At 45.7% G+C, this 24,534-nt stretch overlaps 1 protein-coding gene across 1 annotated transcript in view; it reads right to left on the bottom strand.

The window, feature by feature from the left end:
- Window positions 1-24,534, bottom strand: part of SSU72 (SSU72 homolog, RNA polymerase II CTD phosphatase) — a 106,549-nt gene that overhangs the window by 5,616 nt on the left and 76,399 nt on the right. The window contains exons 3-4 of the mRNA XM_082274058.1: window positions 3,767-3,906; window positions 1,308-1,426 (exon numbers count right to left, since the gene is read on the bottom strand). Of these exons, the coding sequence (XP_082130184.1) occupies window positions 1,308-1,426; window positions 3,767-3,906 (259 nt within the window). The remainder of the gene's footprint in view (window positions 1-1,307; window positions 1,427-3,766; window positions 3,907-24,534) is intronic.

The raw sequence follows: 24,534 nt of genomic DNA, 5'->3' as shown, positions 1-24,534 counted from the left end.
ATGGGGTCCTAGACAAAACAGGCAGCAAATAGAGATCGAGAAGAGGCATATGCATTGCCTATATTGCCACACAGGCAATGCATATCAGACACCTACTACCAAAAATGCACATCCTCTTTCGTGAAGTGACAGGCAGGTCCACAGCTTTATAAGACCAATCAAGAAAAAAAAAGGTGCCGCCATCTCAATGTAGTGTTTTATTAAAAAAAAAAGTTTTAAGTACACTCACAAAAAGGTGAGTGGGAACATCTGCAAATGGGAACATCAAACAGTCCTGTGGACACTCACAGAGATTGGCAGGAAGGCGGCCAAGTGTAGTACAGTGGCACCTGAGTGACCACAGGACTGTTTGATGTGCCCATTTGCTTCTACCTTTGTATTATAAACTTTTTTTCACAGTTTTTAAAGTGGCGCTCCAGCCCCCCCAGGAAAAAAATTAAAGACAACAAATACTGTAGCTGCTAACTTTTAATATAAGGACACTTACCTGTCCAGGGATCCCACGATGTCAGCGCCCCAGCCAATTTTTCAATCGGTTCTCGGGTGCTGCCCCCCGCTATTCCTTCTAAGGTAAAACAGCAGTGAAGCCCTGCGGCTTCACAGCCAGTTTCCTGAAGCGCACTGCGCTTTGTAAATGGCCCGGTAGTGGGGGAAGGAGGAGGGGGGCCAAACTTCCAGGGGACCTTGCCACGGCGAGGTCACCCAGAAGTGGGGACAGGTACCCGACCAAAACAGCTATCCGCTCCCCCATTCCCCCAACCCCCCCCCCCGATAGGTGCCAAATGTGGCAGCGAAAGAGGGCAGCAAGCAAACAAGTGGAGCTTCCCCTTTTTCCGCTTTAATAAAAGACTACACTTAGAGGGTGGCGTTTTGTTTTCCTAATTGTCTTATTGCACAGAACATCCACTAGAACAGAGCTGCAGCCATTGCATAGAGGGACTTTTTAATCCTGAATTTCTATGAAAAAAATTGAGGCTGTTTTTCTTTGTGGTTCCCCTTTCTCTTTTTTGCGCATTAAAGCCAACTTTTCTTGCTACTTCTGTACGGTCCACAGTTTTGACCAATTGCACTATTCCACCGGTTTACTGCAGAAGCATGAAGGTTGTAGCTGAGCCCAAAGACATCTACCAGGCCCTAGGCTGCTTCTTTAGAGTGCTTTGTGGATGATCCAGCTTGAAGGACGATCCGGCTTGGAGGACTATAACTTTAGAGCAGCTTGAGATTCAAAGCTGGGCAGCCACGTATACATGCCATTTCTACATTTAATGGAATGTGATACAATACACCAAATTAATATACAAACTTACACATTGGCAAAGTTCACAAATTAAGAAGGCTCCTAAAGTGGCTTCTTCATGGTTATCCTGAATATCAACATTTATGACATGTACTGGTTGGCACGTTTCTTGTTCTCTAGAGTTCAGGTCTGTAAAGGAGATAAAAAATAAACACACAGCATTAAAAACACAGCAATCACTCAGCAGTGCTGAGCATGGCATTTGCAAGAAGGAATAGTAAACCTTAGCAAGAAAAGAAAAAAAAAAAACAAAAAACACTAGAATGTTCAAAAGGGTATATATACCAAAAAATAGAATTGTAATAAATTGCAACTTGCTAGTCCTTGATATGGTGGCTGCAATAGTTTTTCTTTTTTCAGGCTCTCCCTCGTTTATTTTAAAGAAGGATTCCAGGTATGGCATTGTTTACAGCTACATTGGCCCAGTACCTGGCCAAAGTGGAGAGGCAGCTGCTCAGCATGGGACTCAGAAGCTAGAGAGATTACTGAAGTAGCGGTGCCTAATACAGAGATTTCCAGTTTAGAGGCAGATCCTACAAGTATAATATATGCACAATTACATTGGTCAAAGCTGAACCAATGTACTATGTAAAAATATCCATTCGTTGAATAATTATTTAACCTGGTGATCCTGCCAGTTACACACCTCCTGTCCTAGGATAACAATGCTTACTAATGCTGGCCAAAGATGGATGGAAATTTGGCTGGTTTAGCAAGAACTGGTCGAACTTTGATCCATGTGTGGCGTTTTCTGTTTGATAGAAGTTGATCATTAAATTGTCTTCTAGAGAACATAAATGTTGGAAATTGTTATCGATTGGTGGCTGCAGCTGGTGCTCAGGAGAGAAGAAGAAGGAGAGAAGAAGAAGGAGAGAAGAAGAAGAGAAGGAGAGAAGAAGAAGGAGAGAAGAAGAAGAGAAGAAGAAGGAGAGAAGAAGAAGAGAAGAAGAAGGAGAGAAGGAGAGAAGAAGGAGAGAAGAGAGACCCCGCAGGCAGGATTCCTCCATCCACCTTGCTTGTGTGGATGGAGAAATAAGTTTTGTTTTTTTGTTCAGCCCCCTGTTTTACTGTACATATGAAAGAAGTCATCCCAGGCTGGACTTAGGACTTCCTTTTATCTGCATTATGGGAATTTAGCAAGAACAGCAGGTTCTGTACTAGCTGAAAATGCTCTTGAGAAAAGGGTTTTCCTTGCTTTCTATATTCATTCACTCGACTTCCTGTCTGAGAAGGCATTTGTCACCAGGACTGGAAATTAGAGATTGTAAGCTCCTTGAGGGCAGAAACGTATGTGAATGTACAATAAATGTAAAGCACTGCACAAATTGTCAGCACTCTATAAATAGAATAAAAATCTGCTAACTGGGTATGCAGGATCTACTTTGGCCGTGCTTTACTGTTCCTCTCTCACTCTCAATGCAGTTTGATTAGTCCTCCCTGAGTGAATAATGATGAATAGCAATCTTAGACAGAAAAGGTTCCTCTGTTTGCCTCTCCTAAATTAGCTTTAATAAGGAGTCCAGCTACCATAAAAGCCAGACCAAATGGAATTCCATTGTTCAATAAGATGGTCTAAGTTGCTATTAAGTGCATTTTCTAGGGACAAGAGAATGGTGGGTGGTAGGAATAAAGGGGATACACAGTTCTGGCCACAATTTGCGCTGTGGCTGGCCCTGTCAGCACCCCTCCGCTCTACAAAAGTCCTTTGAACAACTTTTGTCGAAAAAGCAGGTCTGAACAACTGACTACAAAAGCCTATAAGCCAACATTCCTCTATCCACACTGTTTAACATAGATACAGGAATGTAGATGAATGAGAGAGTGTATGAGAGTGCCATACAGGTGTATGGCCAGTTTAACTTTGAATAGTGAGTTCCTAAGAAGCTAAGTGAAGCACTCCACACAGAAGGTGCTCCTCTGACAAACGATGATAAAAGGAATATTGTGGTGCCTGCTTGGGCATAATTCTCTGGGGAATTCCATTTAGTTGTCATTGACTACAAACTGTTGGTGTACACGGTCGGTCTATGTCAATCTTTGCTGGAGGTTATAAACAAAGGCTGCCTGAAAAATGATTGTTCAAGCTTGGAATGATGCTGGTGAGTTCAGTTACCCTTGACCCCAACTTCAGGGACTTTAGTATCCGGGGTCCCAGCTCTGCCTACTTCATCCATTTATTTTATGTTCAAGAGAAGGCAGGAGCAGCAGAGTCCCGAAGCTTGGCTCTGTGATGGCCACTGTGGTGGTGGTGGAGCTGAACATTCTGGAATTCTGCAACAGAGGTCTCCAGAAACCAACCAAACCTAATACAGTGTATCTGTTCTAAGTAAATTTGTTTGATCTTGGCGAGAATAGGAAATCTGTGCAAGTTTATAATACCCATTTCCAACTAAAATATAGAACTTCAAGGCTTTCTATACATGTAACATATAATAAAAAAAAAAAAAAAAAAAAAAAAAAGGTTCTTACCTTCAACTACTTGATCATAAACTCTTTCCTCGCAGGTGATCACTAGGTCAAAGTAGTCTTTGCAGTTCTGGAACCTCTCCGGTCGTGGCTTGATCCTCTTATTTCTGTCCAGCATGTGCAAAATACCATTCTGTGTGTATCTGAATTATCATGAATTAAGGAACTTTTGCAACTAGTCATGTTAATCTTATAATAAAAACAAAAAAAAGGTTCAAGGCTGCTCTTTTTTTTTTTTTTATGTGTATACTAGGCCGCCCTAACAGTTTTAACCAGTTTACTGAGCTAAATAGCTCAAGGTTAAATTGCACACACACAATTGAATAAGAGGTGGGGCTGCCCTCTCCTCAGACGGAGTCACATTAATATTAAAATAGAATCACAAAAGCAATAAACTACTACTGATTCTTCCTAACAACCATTGTTATGGGTGCATCCTTTAACCGGTTGCCGACCGCCGCACGACTATACACTGCGGCGGTCAGCCCCGGCCAGGCAGAGTGACGTATGGATACGTCACTCGCCAGTCACCGACTTGAGAGCCAATTGCGGGCGGGCGCGCGCCCGCCGCGGCTCGTTCACTGACAAGTCAGTGCGTGTGACCGGCGGACCCGATGTCCGCCGGTCACACTACGATCGCTCCGGTGAAGGGAGAAAGGCGGAGCGGCTTATGTAAACAAGCCGCCCGTCATTCTCCCTGGTGCAAAAATGAAGATCAGACGGTTCTACTATGTAAAACCGTTGGCTATTGGTGTAAAAACAAAGATCATGTCCCTATACAGTTAGAATCACGCCCCTAGGACACACTTAACCCCTCCCTCTCCAATAGTTAACCCCTTCCCTTCCCTGCCAGTGTCATTTTTGCAGTAACAGTGCATATGTATAGCACCGATTACTGTAGTAATGTCACTGGTAACCCCAAAAGTGTAAAAAATGTCAGTCAAGGGTCCGATCTGTCCGCCGCAATGTCGCAGTACCGAAAAAAAAATAAAAATCGCAGATCGCCGCCATTACACCAAAAATGACAAAAATCTTTCCCTTTGTTAGTAAACGCGATAACTTTTGTGCAAACCAATCAAAATACGCTTTTTGCGATTTTTTTTACCAAACATATGTAGCATAAAACAAAATTGGCCGAAAATGTTAAAAAATTTTGATTTTTACATTTTTGGGGGAATTTCCTATAAAAAGAATGAGAAAAATATTGTTATTTTTGCAAAATTGACGCTCTTTTTTTGTTTATAGCGCATGATCAAAAATCGCACAGGTGATCAAATACCACCAAAAGAAAGCTGTGTTTGTGGGAAAAAAAGGACGTCAAATTCGTTTAGGTACAGCGTCGCACGACCGCGCAATTGTCCGTTAAAGTCACGCAGTAAACAAAAAAAAAAAAAAAAAAAAAAAAAAAAAAATCGCAAAAAAAACCCTGGTCTTTTAGCAGCCAAATCCTCCGGGGCTTAAGTGGTTAAAATAGGTTTGTAAAAAAGGGAATTATAAATTTAAAACCTTCTAAACTTTACAAATTATTAATCATCCACCTTAAATGGAGCACAGTTGGAGTTAGATGAAAGCAGGATTAAAATAGACAATTTTATTGTAGTGTGCCTGTCCTGGGGATAACGTATCTTCACTTTCCATCCCCCAGTCACAAGAGGATACAAAAAAGAAAAAAAAATAGAAACTAAAAAGAAAAAAAAAAAAAAAAGCACCCAGATAAGATTATTTTTATATATATATATATATATATATATATATATATATATATATATATATATATATATATAATATAATCTCCAAGCTTCCTATGCACTCCTCAGTGTAGTTCACTTTGAAATTCTCTGCCTTCTGCTAATTTGAAGAGCTGCAGACAAGGTTTTTGTAATCATAAATGTATTCATTCAAGAGCATTCCTTTCTTTAATAGCAAAAAAAAAAAAAAAAAATGGGTTACATCAGTGCAGTGTTTCGCAGCTCCAGTCTTCAAGTATTCCCTACAGACTGTAATTTCAAGACTCCCTCTACTGCCTTACTCAGGCGATTCAATCGGTATTGCTGGATTGCAGTTTTATCTAGGACGTCAGACCTCTTGGAAGTACTTAAGGACTAAAGTTGAAAAACATTGTTATGGCTAGTCCCCATGCTGACCCTAATGCACCTTTTTTTTTTTAAGCGGTGTTGTAGATCTTCCCTTCTGTTAGCAAGAGATGCTGCATAATGTACCCAAAACAGATTATCACGCCTACCTTGTCATGGCATTGCATAATACACTTCAAAGATAGGTTGTGGCAGAGCCCGAGAACATGTCAAATCATATAAGAGTAATCACTGGTGCCTAGGCCTCATTCACATGGGCACAAAGGACCGTTCAGCGTGAGGAATGCATGTGTGTATGCTGCAGGGAGCGGCAGGTGTTTGTGTACACCCATCAGTACAAGTCAGTGACAGACTGTTGCTGTATGGGTGTCACTGCACATCCATGCATTTGCATTCGTATAGGGATGGAGTAGCTGGTCCGGACGCCGAAAGTTAGGGAAACTTTAAGGCCTCTTACACATGATACTTCTGTTTGAGCATCTCCTTTTTCAGCCGTAAACTTCAGGTGTATTTGTCATATTGAAATGAGTGCGTTTTCACGCATTCGCATGCATTTTCACGCATATGCTTCGCGCAAATTTGCGTCTTTTTAGTATTAGTATTTTTCAGAGCAACAGTATGTTCGCGTGCGTTCATTTGTTCGCAATCGCACGTATTTGCGCGCATTAGGCGTAAATTAATGTAAATAAAATGCAGATTTTTCTATTTTATTCTTACTGAAGAATTCACTCATTTACGCGCCTGTGTGCATAGGTGCATTGCAATGAATGGGCTGTATTTTAGCTCAGAAAAAAAAAAGCTGTACTGAGCTTTAAGCTGCAGTGTGCAAGAGGCCTTAATGGGTTTAAAACCATTTTTTTTTTTTGGTTAACCGGTTTATATTTTACCATCTACATACATTTTTTTTTTAATTCTGGTTGGAGTACCGCAGTGCCAGATCCTTGATCTTTATTGATACTCAAAGCCCAGATGAGGCAACTTCCCCCCCAAACGCTTCTCACTTCTCTTCTGGTGTGCATTCTCCATATATAGTCCTATGGAGCATCCATTAGGGAGCCAGTGACAAACTAGTGCAAGGAGCATTCCAGGCTTTTTGACTACATGAGAAAATGAGCAAATTGCCACTCTTCGTCTGGGTCACTGCCAGCAGTATAGCCCTGGCAAGTGTCTGAACCTTCCACCAAAGACAAGAGTAAGCACTGTAATGCATAAAGCAAAGCTGTCTGTAGTAACCAGATCCTAGCAACAGTTATTGTAAAGTATAACAGGAAACTAAAACAAAGAACCAGTTGCTAGGTACAACACACAAGGGTCTAATTATCAGGCTGGGTTCGCACTTCCAATGTAGTGCCTAAAAAAAACAAAAAAAACAAAAAACAAATACAGGATGAAGCCTGGGTTCACACTATTGCGAACACAGACATTGCATGTGATTCAAAACACATTGCTGTGCAGATCGCATGCAATGTCTGTGTAATACAAATTCAGCCATGCAGTTTTTATGGCTGAACTCGCATTGCATTCGCATGAAAGTGCTGCAAGAACCCCCCCCCCCCACACACACACAGAGGAAACGGGTCGACCCATGCAATCAGATTTCTGTCCGAATTCACAGATCGCACTGCGATCTGATCTGGGGGGTGTCCCTAACTTTGTATTGACACTCGCAGCGGTTCACAGAGAGCGGTGTGAGCTGCCTGCGGGGGAGATGCAATGCGTAAACCCGCACTGGAATCGCGCTTTGTTCCGCATCGCAAAAGTGTGAACCCAGGCTCACACATTGTCACAAATTAATTCAGTTAGAAAAATGTGTGAATTGTGTGTAAAAGTTGTTGGAATCTGAAAATAGTTCTACATAGAACCCAAGCACTGCATCAGTTTTTTTTTTTTTAAATCCTACACGCCTGTACCAGTTCTAAGATCACGCTGTCTCAGGCTTACTGCTCTGTACCCGTTCTAAGATCACGCTGTCTCAGGCTTACTGCTCTGTACCAGTTCTAAGATCACGCTGCCTCAGGCTTACTGCTCTGTACCCGTTCTAAGATCACGCTGTCTCAGGCTTACTGCTCTGTACCAGTTCTAAGATCACGCTGTCTCAGGCTTACTGCTCTGTACCAGTTCTAAGATCACGCTGTCTCAGGCTTACTGCTCTGTACCAGTTCTAAGATCACGCTGTCTCAGGCTTACTGCTCTGTACCCGTGCTAAGATCACGCTGTCTCAGGCTTACTGCTCTGTACCAGTTCTAAGATCACGCTGTCTCAGAACTGGTACAGAGCAGTAAACCTGAGACAGCGTGATCATAGAACTGGTACAGAGCAGTAAGCACGAGACAGCGTGATCTTAGAACTGGTACAGAGCAGTAAGCCTAAGATCACGCTGTCTCGTGCTTACTGCTCTGTACCAGTTCTAAGATCATGCTGTCTCAGGCTTACTGCTCTGTACCCATTCTAAGATCACGCTGTCTCAGGCTTACTGCTCTGTACCAGTTCTAAGATCACGCTGTCTCGTGCTTACTGCTCTGTACCAGTTCTAAGATCATGCTGTCTCAGGCTTACTGCTCTGTACCCATTCTAAGATCACGCTGTCTCAGGCCTACTGCTCTGTACCAGTTCTAAGATCACGCTGTCTCAGGTTTACTGCTCTGTACCCGTTCTAAGATCACGCTGTCTCAGGCCTACTGCTCTGTACCAGTTCCAAGATCACGCTGTCTCAGGCTTACTGCTCTGTACCCATTCTAAGATCACGCTGTCTCAGGTTTACTGCTCTGTACCCGTTCTAAGATCACGCTGTCTCAGGCCTACTGCTCTGTACCAGTTCCAAGATCACGCTGTCTCAGGCTTACTGCTCTGTACCAGTTCTAAGATCACGCTGTCTCAGGCCTACTGCTCTGTACCAGTTCTAAGATCACGCTGTCTCAGGCCTACTGCTCTGTACCAGTTCTAAGATCACGCTGTCTCAGGCCTACTGCTCTGTACCAGTTCGAAGATCACGCTGTCTCAGGCTTACTGCTCTGTACCAGTTCTAAGATCACGCTGTCTCAGGCCTACTGCTCTTTACCAGTTCTAAGATCACGCTGTCTGCCAGTTCTAAGATCACGCTGTCTCAGGCTTACTGCTCTGTACCCGTTCTAAGATCACGCTGTCTCAGGCTTACTGCTCTGTACCCGTTCTAAGATCACGCTGTATCAGGCTTACTGCTCTGTACCAGTTCTAAGATCACGCTGTCTCAGGCTTACTGCTCTGTACCCGTTCTAAGATCACGCTGTCTCAGGCTTACAGCTCTGTACCAGTTCTAAGATCACGCTGTCTCAGGCTTACTGCTCTGTACCAGTTCTAAGATCACGCTGTCTCAGGCCTACTGCTCTGTACCAGTTCTAAGATCACGCTGTCTCAGGTTTACTGCTCTGTACCAGTTCTAAGATCACGCTGTCTCAGGCCTACTGCTCTGTACCAGTTCTAAGATCACGCTGTCTCAGGCCTACTGCTCTGTACCAGTTCTAAGATCACGCTGTCTCAGGCCTACTGCTCTGTACCAGTTCTAAGATCACGCTGTCTCAGGCTTACTGCTCTGTACCAGTTCGAAGATCACGCTGTCTCAGGCTTACTGCTCTGTACCAGTTCTAAGATCACGCTGTCTCAGGCCTACTGCTCTTTACCAGTTCTAAGATCACGCTGTCTGCCAGTTCTAAGATCACGCTGTCTCAGGCTTACTGCTCTGTACCCGTTCTAAGATCACGCTGTCTCAGGCTTACTGCTCTGTACCCGTTCTAAGATCACGCTGTATCAGGCTTACTGCTCTGTACCAGTTCTAAGATCACGCTGTCTCAGGCTTACTGCTCTGTACCCGTTCTAAGATCACGCTGTCTCAGGCTTACAGCTCTGTACCAGTTCTAAGATCACGCTGTCTCAGGCTTACTGCTCTGTACCAGTTCTAAGATCACGCTGTCTCATGCTTACTGCTCTGTACCAGTTCTAAGATCACGCTGTCTCAGGCTTACAGCTCTGTACCAGTTCTAAGATCACGTTGTCTCAGGCTTACTGCTCTGTACCAGTTCTAAGATCACGCTGTCTCAGGCCTACTGCTCTGTACCAGTTCTAAGATCACGCTGTCTCAGGTTTACTGCTCTGTACCAGTTCTAAGATCACGCTGTCTCAGGCCTACTGCTCTGTACCAGTTCTAAGATCACGCTGTCTCAGGCCTACTGCTCTGTACCAGTTCTAAGATCACGCTGTCTCAGGCCTACTGCTCTGTACCAGTTCTAAGATCACGCTGTCTCAGGCTTACTGCTCTGTACCAGTTCTAAGATCACGCTGTCCCAGGCTTACTGCTCTGTACCAGTTCTAAGATCACGCTGTCTCAGGCTTACTGCTCTGTATCCGTTCTAAGATCACGCTGTCTCAGGCTTACTGCTCTGTACCAGTTCTAAGATCACGCTGTCTCAGGCTTACTGCTCTGTACCAGTTCTAAGATCACGCTGTCCCAGGCTTACTGCTCTGTACCAGTTCTAAGATCACGCTGTCTCAGGCTTACTGCTCTGTACCAGTTCTAAGATCACGCTGTCTCGTGCTTACTGCTCTGTACCAGTTCTAAGATCACGCTGTCTCAGGCTTACTGCTCTGTACCAGTTCTAAGATCACGCTGTCTCAGGCTTACTGCTCTGATGTCTAGTTGCCTGCATACCAATAACACTTGTACATGGCGATTCAATCTGTTAAGTTTATTGCTGTAAAAAGCTAAATAATTCAACACTGGTTACTGTAGCGGGAAAACTGTGCAGAAGGTAATAAGATTGGATGGAAACAGAATTAAAGTGTACATTACGGAAATATATAGGGTACAGGTAGAGACTACAGTGGCAGAACAAGGACCAGCAATGCTAAACATTACAAAATAAGAGGTGACTTCTTTATAGGAAAGGTTTTGTCAGTAACCCTATTTATGCCACTGAAAGGCCTTAGATTGAGTTAGGACAATTCTATTATGCTTTATTTACGGATTTTGTTTTTAACCGATACTTTTCCTATGGAAAGAGTCTGAATCTTGGTTGCCAGTTTACATTATAAGGTGCTAGTTTGTATTAAGACTTTATTTGGAATTTATGTATATTTAATGTTCCAGGCTAAACTAGGATTTTTGATTTACCAGCAAAATTCTTTGCATCAAACAATACAAGTGGGTTAGGGCCCTTTCACATGGAGATCCTACATTCTGATCAGCAGGGGATACGTGACAGATCCTCTACTAAATCAGAGCCAAACTGTATAAATGCCTCTTTAATTACATCCATGTCTGTTCAGTTTGCTGCCACAGCTTAAAGTGATTGTTAAGGTTGTGATTAAATCGAGAAAAAAAAAAAAAAAAACACAACATACTTACCTGCTCTGTACAATGGTTTTGCACAGAGCAGCCTTTAACCACTTTTTTGGGTTCCCCACCAGTGGTCCTGCCTCCTCCTCCCTGCGAAGTGCTTGCTATTGGGGCACTTGAGCAGCTGCGCTCCTGTGAATGGACATTGTCCATTTACACAAAGAGCGCCCCCCCCACTCTCTCAATGGCTCACTGGCTGTGATTGATAGCAGCAGGACCCACTTGCTTCTGCTGCTGTGTGAGCCAATGAGGCAAGAGAGACCCGGGAGAGCCGCTGCTCTCCACTTGATCTTAGCCAAAAGGCCGAGAAGCGATGAGAGCCGCTGCGCTCATGCACATCACTGGCTCATATAAGCTAAGGAGGAGAGATGCACCCATTAAGGTAAAAAACCTTCTGCCTTTAGAACCACTTTAACTGACTCATTAGGCCTCTATAGGCAGATGGGTGTAAATGTATGTGTGTCGGTCGATTTCCTTTTACCTTTGGTCCATCATATTTATGTGCAAAAAAAAAAAAAATTGAAAAAAAGGACACAGACCTTTTACCTCTTTTTTGGGGATCTAAACAGACTCGTACTCCCAAAAACTTTGGAGATTTGTCTTGCACGGTTTTGTATTATGTCTTTGTGATACTGTAATGCAATGGTTATTGTTATACTGCACATGTACAATGTACATATTGTCTTTCTATGAGCATGGAATATTTCCCCTATGCATGTTTATTTTGCTTTCAAAACTGAATAAAATACAGATTTAACAAACAGACTCGTACGTTATCAGATGTAAATGGTTGCATGCCTATCACAGAGAGTGATTTCCTTAGATTAAGGATCCAATCAAAGCTTTGCAGAGTCTGTTTTCTCCACTGGACATTGACAAGGACGACTGCATCTACCAATAGAGCAACATAGAGCTTACTTTAAGATCTGCCTGAAAAACTGAAAGGCAGATGTAGTTGAAATGCCCATGTGAAAGGGCCATTTATACAGTTACCTGGTGATTGTTCACTGGCAACGAAAAAGGTTGCAGGGACATCCCCCCCAATGTAACCTTTCCCACCTCCAGCTAGTCTGTTGTGTAGCATGCAATATAGAGAACACAAGAACAGAGGGATGGGTACAGTGCCCCATACCATACTCCAGAAGATGAATTTTACTGGCAAGTCAGAAATCCAATTTTCTTTGTTGTACAGTTGGAACACAGGCTCTTTAATCATTACGAATGGGATGTCCAAACAAATCCAACTGAGGGGTGGGGAACACAGCAAACAATGCCAACAAGTCCACATAACAAATAGATCAACTAAGATGACAGACAAAAAACAGCTAGTAGCTAGTGTTGAGCGAACACGGACTGTATTATTCGGGTCCGTACCGGATAATTGGATTTTTGTTACCCGGACCCAAAAACTTTACTGTATGTTCGGGTTTAAAATCCGTGTTCGGTAATTTTATTTCCTGTTTTGTATGTAATGGCGCGCTTTTAATGGCGGGCTTTCAACAGCCAATCAACAAGCGTTTAACTGGTGTGCGCCATCACAGCCATGTCTACTAATGTATTCGTAGCTGTGATTGGCCAGCTGAAGCATGTGACCCAGGTCTTTATAAGCTCGAGAGACACATCGCGGTGCGTCAGTCTGCTGTAATGTAGGGAGAGAGCACACAGAACAGTGCTGGCAGCTGCTGATTAGGGACAGACAGGGTAAAACAACATTGTGCTGAAAAGAATGCAGGGACAGGTCGGAGTGTAGGCCGGGAAAGATATTTGAGCATTTTAGGGACAGGCTGGAGAGATTAGGCAGGGAGAGATTAGGAGACACAGGACAGAACAATCGTCCGTTAGCGATCTACATCGATTTTGCTGTGTGGGGGGTGGTGCAGTGAACGATCTTTTTGCCCTCACTTGAGCCCACTGAGGAGGAGGAGGAGGAGGGAGAAAATTATATTTTTTATCAGTCTGCTGTGTGCAGCGTTCAGCTATATTTTACTACAGATTGCTGTTCTAATCTGCCATTTAAAAATTACAAATGTAAAAGGGGAATTTTTGTTTTTTTTTAAGAGCACTTGCCATGCTCCTTTTTTGCTGCCATTTGCAGCACTCTAGCCTTTTCCATTGTTTTTTTTAAAGCCATTTTAGTGCCTGAAAGTTCGGGTCCCCATTGACTTCAATGGGGTTTAGTGTCCGGGTAAAGTTTTAAAAAAGTCCGGGACACGGACCCGGACTTTTTTTTCCAAGTTCGGCCGAACCCGCCGAACACGGACATCCAGGTGTCCGCTCAACTCTACTAGTAGCACCTTATATCTGAAATGGACATCGGAGGAGGCCCGAACATCCATTAGAACTTAGACAGGTTAACAGAAGCCCAAGTGGCAGCTTTGCAAACCTGAGAAAATGATGCCCAAAGATGAAAAGCTCATGTCTGGTAGAGTGTGCCTTATAAGGAAAGGGAAAACCCTATCTTTTAACTCAGGGGTCTCCAAACTATGGCCCTCCAGTTGTTCAGGAACTACAATTCCCATCATGCGTAGTCATGTCTGTGAAGGTCAGGGTTTTACAATGCCTCATGGGACGTGTAGTTCCGGCTTAATCCATAGGCTCGAATGGTAATTTGTCTTAACCACCTAGCAATGGTGGAGCGAGAAGCAGGGGGACCCCAGAAAGTACAAAGAGGAATCCTATTGCCTAAAAGATATAGTAGCTAAAATGTAAATTCCCACAGTGTGCACTACATCTAGACAGTGGAGATAAGTTTCCCTGAGACTGGAGCAGGATATAAAGGAAGGAAGGAGAATATCCTGAATAAGGTAGAAAGAAGAGACCACCTTTGTGAGGAAGGAGGCCTTAGGCAACACTAACAATAGCTCCCGGAAGGATAAGGCCACCAACTCAAGAGACCCTCCTTGCAGAGGTGAAAGGAGCAAGAAAAGTTACCTTGCGATTAAAGGGTCATTAAACCCACATCATTAAAAACTATCAGTAATAACTGTTGCATTAAAACGAAAGAGGAACAATTCAATAAAATCTGGTTTTATTGGCATGATGTCCGGTACTCGCAAACCTACAATACTCTTATGGCCTCCCCAGATGAGCAACTGTAACTGTACACGCTCAACCAACCCCCCCCGCCTCAGTTTTCCTGTTCTTTTTCTGCCTTCTCTTATAGAGTCTGTTCATTCTCTCTTGCTTTTTACTCCGGTTTGTTTATTAACTACAGATTGCTTAAGTTCTCAGTTGCCATTTTGACATCACCCTTCATGCTTTGTTCCTCGCTTGTGGTTTTATTTTCTATATGTTGGTGTAACAGTTTTTGAATATTGTACCCTCTATCAATACTATTTTCTACACTGAGCATTTCCTCCCCATCACATCTGAGCAGCCCATGTGACAATAGAGTCACACGTGTGGGCGTATACACAGTGATAAATGACAGCCCACTTCCTACCATTCTCCCCCTCCATGCCCACTAAGCAGCTAAACACAATGGGGGCAGAATATTAGATTGTGATTGATAGTGCCTCCATCTCCCTGTTATTCTATGACACAGGCTGGAAGGGCACCCACACAGAAAAAAAAATAAAGATAGATTTGATTGATAAAGATTGATTAGTAGCAGAGGACTGGAAGCTCCTCCTGCTACGGTTTCCCTACAGACAGGCTGGGAAAGAGCTGGATCATGTGACAGCTATATAGTGGATTGGGGGGGGGGGGGGTTACTTAGGTGTTTTTTTCTTATTTAATATATACAGGACCATCATCCACATACAGAATGAGAAGGGATAATGTATATTGAATTTAGTAATCTTAAAAACACACTGTTTAGTATTACTAAATTCAGACAAGGGATTATTCGTAAAAGGTTGAACAGGCAGCTTCTTTAAAGCGGAGACCCAGATTAAAGCCCTAAGGGGACACCGAAGAGAATGTATGGGGGAAAGATGTGTGCTACACCCTGAACTAAACCTGAGAGGCCAAAGATCTCTGAAACAGGATAGCCAAGGCCTAGAGTTGTCCTTTGTACTGAAGGCTAGATGCTCATCGAGAAAACACTGGAGAAAAAACAGAATACATGGAGTACTTTCTAGGATTAAAAGTTCCTCAACTCACACCAAGCAAAACCGGCTTTCCAGGTGTGATGGTAGACTTTGCATAAGGTCATATTCTTAGCCTTCCAGAGGGTGGGGACAACTGAGTCTGATAGGCCCATGTTTCTAAAGACATGTATGTTAAAACCAGCGATCAAGAAGGATGCAACATAGGCCCTTGAAACAATAGATCTGGAAGGGCCCACAGAGCATTTGCAAGGAATCTTAGGATGTCCAATTACCATGCCCTCCTGGGACAATTTGGTGTGATGAGGATCATCAGAATGCCCTCCAACTGGATCCCATAGAACTGATAAGGTTGAATCTGGAGGGGCAAAAAGCTAAACTGATCCTATGGTGTCACTAGCGTGTCCACTGTGAATATCCGAGGGTATCTGGGAGATGCATCCAGAGAGAACTTTCTCAGACTGAGGATTCAAAGCTTTACAGAGTCTGAACTCTGTTGGATATTGGCTGACAGGCACATGAATGACTGATATTGCACATCATTAATCCTTTGAGCATAGAGCAGAGCCAAAACCAGGGGAAGGCATCTTGGTGAAAACCAACAGGGCTTTAGACGGACGAAATGGAAGAGCAACAAATTGTTAATACTGAGCGCTCACTGCAAAATGCAGATAGAGCAAAGGTGGCAAAAAGATGACAATGTGCAAGTAAGCTTTCCAGATATTGATTAAGGCCAGTAAATCCCCTAAAAGGAGGAAGGTAATAACCAACCTAGCACTTGGGATTCTTCAAATCCAAAATGGGACTTACTATTCAGTTTGGGAACCATAATAAAGTTTGAGTAGAAACATTGAAAGGGTTCTTTCATAGGTAAAAGAATAATTACCACTTGATACGAGAGAACCTGAACAGCAGTGCGCATATCTACACGCCATGATGGAAAAAGGGACCAGTTTGAAAGCATTAATCAGGGAGTCCGAAAATGGGAGCACCCAATTACTGACAAGAAGCTTGTCTTCTTACAAAAGTTTCTGTTGTTGATTTGGCATAGGAACACAGAGGGACTAAAGGACAAATGGAACCTTTCCTAACCTCAGCAGCAGAAGCCCTACCGATAGAGGGATGGCCCCATGCACACGGGGCGTTCGAAAAAACGTGCGTCAAAGTTAGTTCTGACGCCGGAAAAAGCAGCTGTAAAAACGTGCTTTCAGTAGCTTTTTCCATTTGCGTTATTGCACGTTTTGCCACGTCGCTTTTAGCAGCGTTTTTTTCTGCCTCCATTCAAAATCAATGGTTCCTATGGGAGCCTATTGATTTGAATGGAAATCACACCGCAAGTCGGATCAGGATGATCCGACTTGCGCTGCGAGAATCTTGAGGGGGAACTCCACGCCAAAATGGGAAAAAACGGCGTGGGGGTCCCCTCCAGGTTCCAGACCAGGCCCTTCGGGTCTGGTATGAAATTTGAGGGTAGCCCCACGCCGAAAAAACGGCGTGGGGTCCCCCCCAAAATCCATACCAGACCCTTATCCGAGCATGCAGCCCAGGAAAGGGGGAGGGGACGAGCGAGCGCCCCCCCCCCCCCCCGGACCACACCAGGCCACATGCCCTCAACATGGGGGGTGTTGGTGTTTTGGGGCAGGGCTCTGCACCCCCCACCCCAAAGCACCTTGCCCCCATGTTAATGAGGACAAGGGCCTCATCCCCACAACCCTGGCCGGTGGTTGTGGGGGGTCTGGGGGCAGGGGGCTTATCGGTATCTGGAAGCCCCCTTGAACAAGGGGGCCCCCCCAGATCCCGGACCCCCTCCCTATGTGAATGGGTATGGGGTACACTGTACCCCATACCCATTCACCCCATAAAAGGCAGTGTATGTGAATAACGACAGGAGACGTTTTGGAAAGTTTATTTAAAATCTTCATCCGGTCTTCTCTACTCCGGTCTTCTCCTCTCCGCTCTTCTGCTGTCCAATCTTCTGCTCTTTTGCTGTCCGCTATTCTGCTCTTGGCTGTTCTTCCTCCGGTCCTCCTCCGACGCTGTCCCCGGTGATTATGCCGGTCTCCGGTCTCTGCAGCTTATTATATAGCCATTAGGGGCGTGGCCGCTCAGTGACGTCATGGAGAGACCCCGCCCCCTTATGTCACATATGTTGTCTGTGACATAAGGGGGCGGGGTCTCCCGATGATGTCTAGAGGCCACGCCCCTAATGGCTATATATTAAGCTGCAGAGACCGGAGACCGGCATAATCACCGGAGACATCGTCGGAGGAGGACCGGAGGAAGAAGACGAGCCAAGGGCAAAAGAGCAGAAGAGCGGACAGCAAAAGATCAGAAGATTAAACAGCAGAAGAGCGGAGAGGAGAAGATCAGAAGAGCAGAGTGGAGAAGACCGGATGAAGATTTTAAATAAACTTTCCAAAACGTCTCCTGTCGTTATTCACATACACTGCCTTTTATCGGGTGAATGGGTAGGGGTACAGTGTACCCAAAGGGAGGGGGTCCGGGATCTGGGGGGCCCTTGTCCTCATCAACATGGGGGCAAGGTGCTTTGGGGTGGGGGGTCCGGCCCCCCCCCATGTTGAGGGCATGTGGCCTGGTGTGGTCCAGGGGGGGTGGGGCCGCTCGCTTGTCCCCTCCCCTTTCCTGGCCTGCCAGGTTGCATGCTCGGATAAGGGTTTGGTATGGATTTTGGGGGGGGACCCCACGCCGTTTTTTCGGCATGGGGCTATCCTCAAATTCCATACCAGACTAGAAGGGCCTGGTTTGGAACGTGGGGGGGACCCCCACGCAGTTTTTTACCATTTTGGCGTGGAGTTCCCCCTCAAGATTCTCACAGCGCAAGTCGCGCCGCAAGTCGGATCATCCTGATCCGACTTGCGGTGCGACTTCCATTCAAATCAATAGGCTCCCATTCAAATCAATAGGCTCCCATAGGGAACCATTGATTTTGAATGGAAGAAAAAAAAAACGTATAACGTGGCTTAACGCACATTAAGCAACGTTATTCAGCCTTTAGCAGCGTCAGACGTTTTTACAGCTGTAACGCTGGTCCTCAGAATGCGCAGGTCGTGGGTTCTTGTTGCAGCTTAAAAACACCTAAGGCCACTTACAGCTCAAAAACGTCTGTGTGCATGAGGCCATAGAACAACATGGAGGTGCGTTTTTAGGCTGCAAAAAGAAAACGCCTGATGCTACTTACAGCGGCGTTAAAAACGTCCTGTGTGCATGGGGCCTAAGCTCTCCTGTTCTCAGGGAGATAAGTACTCTTACCCTATGTAATCATGTTCATTTATTTATCCAACAGGCATTTGCTATCAAACAGTAACCATTTAAAGTTGGATAGAAGCACTTGGATAGGAGCTCAGCTGACCAGCATTTCAAGCAACACTAAACAATAGCCTTAGTCTCAAAAATAAATAATTCAAATACTTCCACTACCTAATGGTCCTTTGAACTATTTTTCATGAAATTGTTTTAATAGGTTTTTCTGCCTCCTTGTAACCTTCTCTGTGAACCCCCAAACCTCTTTTTTGCCCCCTCACTTCTGTATTTTTGGATTGAGCAGATTATGTTAGCTGCAGTCATGTGAGCTGTTCTAGACACACTACACATACCAGTCCATCTTGGTAGAGAGCAAGAGGGTGGCCATGTTTCTACATACAGTGGAACCATGGAATTAACAACAACCCTATGAAAGGATCACAGAAAAAAAAAAAAGGAATTTGGAGGATGCCAAGAGCAATAGAAGGTCCTTTCTGAGTTACGAATACATACTTATTTTAAACAGTTTAGTGTCACTTTAAGCCAGGGGTTTACAAACTTTTTAAACAAAGGGCTGGTTTATTGTTCTGCAAACTGTAGGTGGGTTGGACCGTGGCCGGGAGTGAAAATTTTCTTGCCCACAGTGAGTAAACAACATCACCACATTTGGTATTAGGGGGAGAAATACTGCCCCATCAGTTTTATTGGGAGGAATAATACCCCATTGTTGGTGTCAATGGAAGAAAAAGGTCTCATATTAGTGGGAGAATAGTGCCCCAAGGGCTGGATAAAGACAAGCAAAGGGCCACATCCAGCCCCTGGGCTGTAGTTTGGAGACCAATGCTCTAAACCGAAGGCTCCTGTGTAAATGATTGGAAAGAAGATAATGCTGGTGATTAGGCAAATTGTATCCACCAAGCCATTTGCACAGTAGCATAGGGTCATAAACAAAAAGACAAACTGGCTGGATGAAGTCATACATTAGGATAGAACTAGGATTTTCGGACCATTTGTTTACTTTAGACAGCAATGTCTGACAAACTGTCATAGAAGCAAACAAATTGCATAGCGGGCCCACCAAAGAAAAGAAAGACAGAGAGAATCCTCCACAGTAAAAAGGGCAAGCTTCTCTCAGTAAAGAGACCGAAGGATGCTTTAAAAAAAAAAAAAAAAAAAAAAAAAAAAAAAAAAAGGATTTTTGTCTTAACGTAGAATCCATTTCCCTGATGTTCATTGACGGACAAGCTCCTGATCTTCTTAACCATTGGGTTATACTGCCCCCTACAGGAGTAGGACACTAGGCAGAAAAAAAAGCTCAACTACGCCTATGGGCAGTCCATGAGGGTATATGCACACTCAGCTATAGGCACTCAGTTTTGTTACAAGCAGTGTCAGAAGAAATCCAACTCCACAGAGGGGTGGGTGCTGTGTCCGCCAATGAACATCAGAGAAATGGATTTTACGGTAAGACAAAAATCCCATTTTCTCTTTTGTTCATTGATGGACACTCCTGATCTTCTTAACCATTGGAACGTCCCAAAGCAGTGTTAAATATGAGGAGTGGAACAGCAGAGAAAATTCCCAAAGCTAAACCATAGTAACCCGGTAACGTGGAGCTCAACCAAGAACAACTGGAGCTCACCTGAAAAAGCAATTCACCCTCAGAGGATCAGGTCCTCTAAACAGCAGCCTGCAAAACCTTGCCAACACATCAACTTAGAATTTTGCAAAAGTGTGCACAGACGACCAGATAGCTGCCTTGTAAACCTGCATTACTGACGCCTGATGACGGAAGGCCCAAGAGGCACTGAGCGCTCTAGTACAGTATGCCGTAACAGTGAAAGGAGGAACCTGACCCTTAATTGAATTGGCTTGAAACACTGTCTGCCTTATCTTTCTGGAAATGGTCGCAGCAGAAGCGGACGACCCCTTCCGAGGTCCATCCGTAAGCGCAAATAGTGAATCTGACTTCCTAAAAGACTCTGTAGCTGCCAGGTACACTAATTGCCCAAACCACATTCAAGGAATGCAAGGAAATTTCCTTGGTATGTTTTGGCCTTGGACACAGGGAAGGCAACACAACGTCATCATTCAAATGAAAATCAGATAACCTTTGGAAGGAACGACAAGACGTGGCAAAGAACCACCTAATCTCTGTGAACCACCGAGTGGTGTGAATGACAAGACAACGCCGCCAGCTCCGATACCCTGCGCAAATAAGTGATTGCCATCAAAAAGGCCACCTTCTGGGATAAGGTAAGCAGGGGAACCACCCTAAGATTTTCAAAAGGAGGTTTCTCTCCCGGGGCTTGAGGCGTGTTGGAACGTAGCAGGGCTCTCTAGCCCCGTCTCCTAGAAATGGACCCTCTCAGCCAGGGGAGGTGAAGCAGTACTGTTCGGTGTCAGGTGGCTAGTGCATGTACACAAAGTCCGTCTGGTCACGGCCAAGGCACAGAGTTCAGCTGCTGGTGATGTGAAGAGGGAGAGACAGCCGAGGCACGGACCAGAGCCAGAGGCGCAGCAAGTGGAGTAGAATGTTGAGAAAAAAAAATTTTTGGAAAAGAAAAAAAAAAAAGGAACAAGGGGGGGGAAGGGATAAAAACAAGGGGAAACGTACAGTTGAATGTACAAGGGGGGAGAAGAACCCGAGGAAGCAAGATGCCAGTGTCAGAAGGTTTCCCATTTCAGCCGCGGGTTTCAAGGTGCTCCAGCCACGCTATGGCCGCTTCCGGATCGTCAAAGAAGTGAACCCGGTCCTCTCCTTCAACACGGAGTCTGGCTGGGTAGAGCATTGCGTATTTGAGGTGTTTAATCCTAAGTCTGCGCTTGGCCTCCATAAAGTTCTTTCTCTTCCTCTGTACCTCAGCCGAGTAATCCGGGAATATTGCCACCCTGTTGTTTCCCATTGGGATGTTCCCCTTCTCCCTAGCCAGGCGAAGGATAGTGTCTCGGTCTCGGTAATTGAGGAATTTGGCGATGAACGTGCGGGGGGGAGCTCCCTGGGGTGGGGGTCGGCCTGACAGGCGGTGTGCCCGCTCCACCACGAATGTGGGGGAGAATGAGTCCCGGCCATATGTTTGAATAAGGAGATTCTCCAGGTATGTGTTGGGGTCTCTACCCTCCGATCCCTCAGGGAGCCCAATGAAGCGGAGGTTACACCGTCTCAGGCGGTTCTCCATATCATCCTGTTTGGCAAGGATTTGAGACACCTGGTCCTGCAATCGAGCGGTGGTGTGCTGCAGCGGGGGGAGGGAGTCTTCCATTCCCCCTATCCTGTGTTCCGCCTCTGTGACCCTCTCCCGCAACTGCCTCATATCTTGCCGGATTAAAGAAATGTCTACCTTTACCTCATCGATCTTAGAGGTCAAGGATGCCTGGCATACAGAGATTGCCTCCAGCACCGTCGCTGTGTCTGCGCCGCCCTTCGATCCCGCGGCCGTGGACGGCCCGGCGCCATCTTGGATCGGGGCCTCCCCAGCCTGTCGGCGAAACTTCTCGAGCTTGGCCGCTGCATCCGAGGGCTTCTTCGGCGGCGACATGACCCGTGGGGTGTCCGGAGTGTGTAGGGGTAGGTGGCGGGTCAGATCGAGCCGAGAGGGTACAGGATTATCAAGGTAAGGATGTGTGGGTGACGGAGCTCCAGCTACTCACGTCTCACCTCATGCTGCGCCAGGCCACGCCCCCAAAAGGAGGTTTCTGGAGGACTGGAAGCACCAAATTGAGGTTCCAAGGCGGCAATGGAGACCACACCGGAGGAGCCAAGTGTCAAACTCCCTGGATAAAAGTACGCACCAAGGAAAGTGTGGCCAATGTTCGTTGAAAGAAGACCACCAGGGCCAAGACCTAGCCCTTGATGGTACTCAAAGCTAGGCACTGCTTAACCCCCCGTTGGAGGAAGGTCAAGATCCGAGCCACCGAAAGAGCGAGGATGAACCTCAAGAGACTCACACCACGCAATGTATGACTTCCATGTACGATGGTAGATCTTCCTAGAGGTAGATTTTCTAGCTTTTACCAGCGTAGGAAGTCTCCAAGGAACATCAGTGACCAGCTGTACCAGATTGGCGCACCAAGACCAGGGAGACCAGTCTGGAGCCACTAAGATGACGGGAATCCCTTCTGCCTCGATCCTGCACAGAAGTCTTGGCAGAAGCTTGGGGGGGCGTAAATCAGACGATACTGACCCCACGGGGCCACTGGCACTTCTGTGGTGTCCGCCAGAGGGTCCCGAGACCATGCCACAAACCTCTGCACCTTCCTGTTGAGATAAGAGGCCAATAGGTCAACCACGGGAGTACCCCAAAGGAGGCACAACTGATGAAACACCTCTGGATGAAGTGACCATTCCCCCTGGTTCAACGCCTGTCGACTGTTGTAATCTGCCTGCCAATTTTCAACCCCTGGAATGTGTACAGCAGAGAGGGCCGGAATGAAAAACATTCTGCCTACCTTAGAATGCCGGCTACTTCCTGAGCTGCCAGGACACCTCTTGTGCCTCCTTGGTGATTGACATAGGCGACAGACATGGCATTGTTCAAATGAATTTGCACCGGACAGCCGTGAAGATGATCTATCCAATGATCCAGACAAAGTCTGATCGCTCGGTGTTCTAGTACATTGATTGGCAGTCTGGACTCTTCCAGCATCCAGACCCCCAGAGCAGAATCTTTTCCGAGGACGCCCCACCCACACAGGCTGGCATCCATGGTGACCACCGTCAAGTACAGGGGGGGAAAAAGGATTTGCCCTGGCAAAGTGCCGGAGAACGAAGCCACCAGATAAGAGACGCGCTCTTACCCTGGCTCAGTTGGATCAGATTATCTATAGACTGAATTCTTGTCCCATTTGACCAGAATTCCACTTTGCAGAGATCTCGTGTGGAACTGTGCAAACGGAACCGCTCTGAAGGTAGACACCATCAGGCCCAGCACCCACATGCAAGCCCGAAGGGATGACTGTCTGCTGGACAACCAAATCTGAATTACTTCCTGCAGTTTCTGGAGTTTTTCCAGAGAAAGAAACACTCTGGGTAAGGCCGAGTCCAGAGTCAAACCCAGATAGTTCAGATTTGTGGACGTTACCAGAGCAGACTTCTGAAGGTTCAGAATCCAACCAAACTCCCTCAGAGCTCACAGAGTAATCTCCAAGTTGTCCACCAGAGCAGTCGGAGACTCCGCTCGCAGAAGATGATCATCCGGGTACCCCCAGTACCGCAATCCCCCTGACGCAGCAATGCCAGCACCGGGGTCAAAACTTTTGTGAAGACCCGAGGATCAGAGGCGAGACCCAAGGCTAATCCCACAAACTGATAACGCTCATCTCCCACAGCAAAGCGGAGGAAGCGCTGGTGACCACCACATATTGGAATGTGAAGGTAAGCGCCCTTGATGTCGATAGAAGCAAGAAGATCCCCCTGTTTCAGGGATGCCACTACTGTGCAAATGGATTCCATTCGGAACTTCTGCACCCGCACAAAGCAGTTTAGCGCCTTGAGGTTCAGTATTGGACGCACCTTGCCCTCCTTCCTGGGGACTGTAAATAGGTTTAAATAAAACCCCTGAAAACGTTCCGAGTCGGAACCGAGACAATCAGTTCTTGGCTCAGCCAGTCTTGCACTGCCCCAAAGAGACCTCGTGAGCAGTCCGGGGACAGGTGCAAATTGGAGGGAAAAAAACCTTTCCTGGAGAGTAAGAATGAAACTCGATCTTGTAGCCGGACCGTATGACTCGGTGGACCCACTTGTCCTGTACCAGGGAGGTCCACGGGTCCAGAAGCCAGCGTAGACGTCCCCCCCCACCCCAGATACAGGTGAGGGCGTCCCTTCATGCTGAGGGAGCCTTGTCCGCAGTTCTGGAGAAGCCCGCTCTCGGCTTGCCAAAAATAAATAAATAAAAAATAAATAAAAACGTATGAGCCGAGAAGGATGGACCTCGTCTACGATGGGGCTCCTGGCCCTTACTAGCCTGCGGAAGAAAGGTGCTTTCCTCCCTGTGAGACCCA

This window comes from Pelophylax lessonae, assembly GCF_965119305.1.
Source record: "Pelophylax lessonae genome assembly, chromosome: 12".
NCBI lineage: Eukaryota > Metazoa > Chordata > Amphibia > Anura > Ranidae > Pelophylax > Pelophylax lessonae.
The sequence above is the reverse complement of the archived record's forward strand: the minus strand, read 5'-3'. Positions and strand labels throughout refer to the sequence as shown.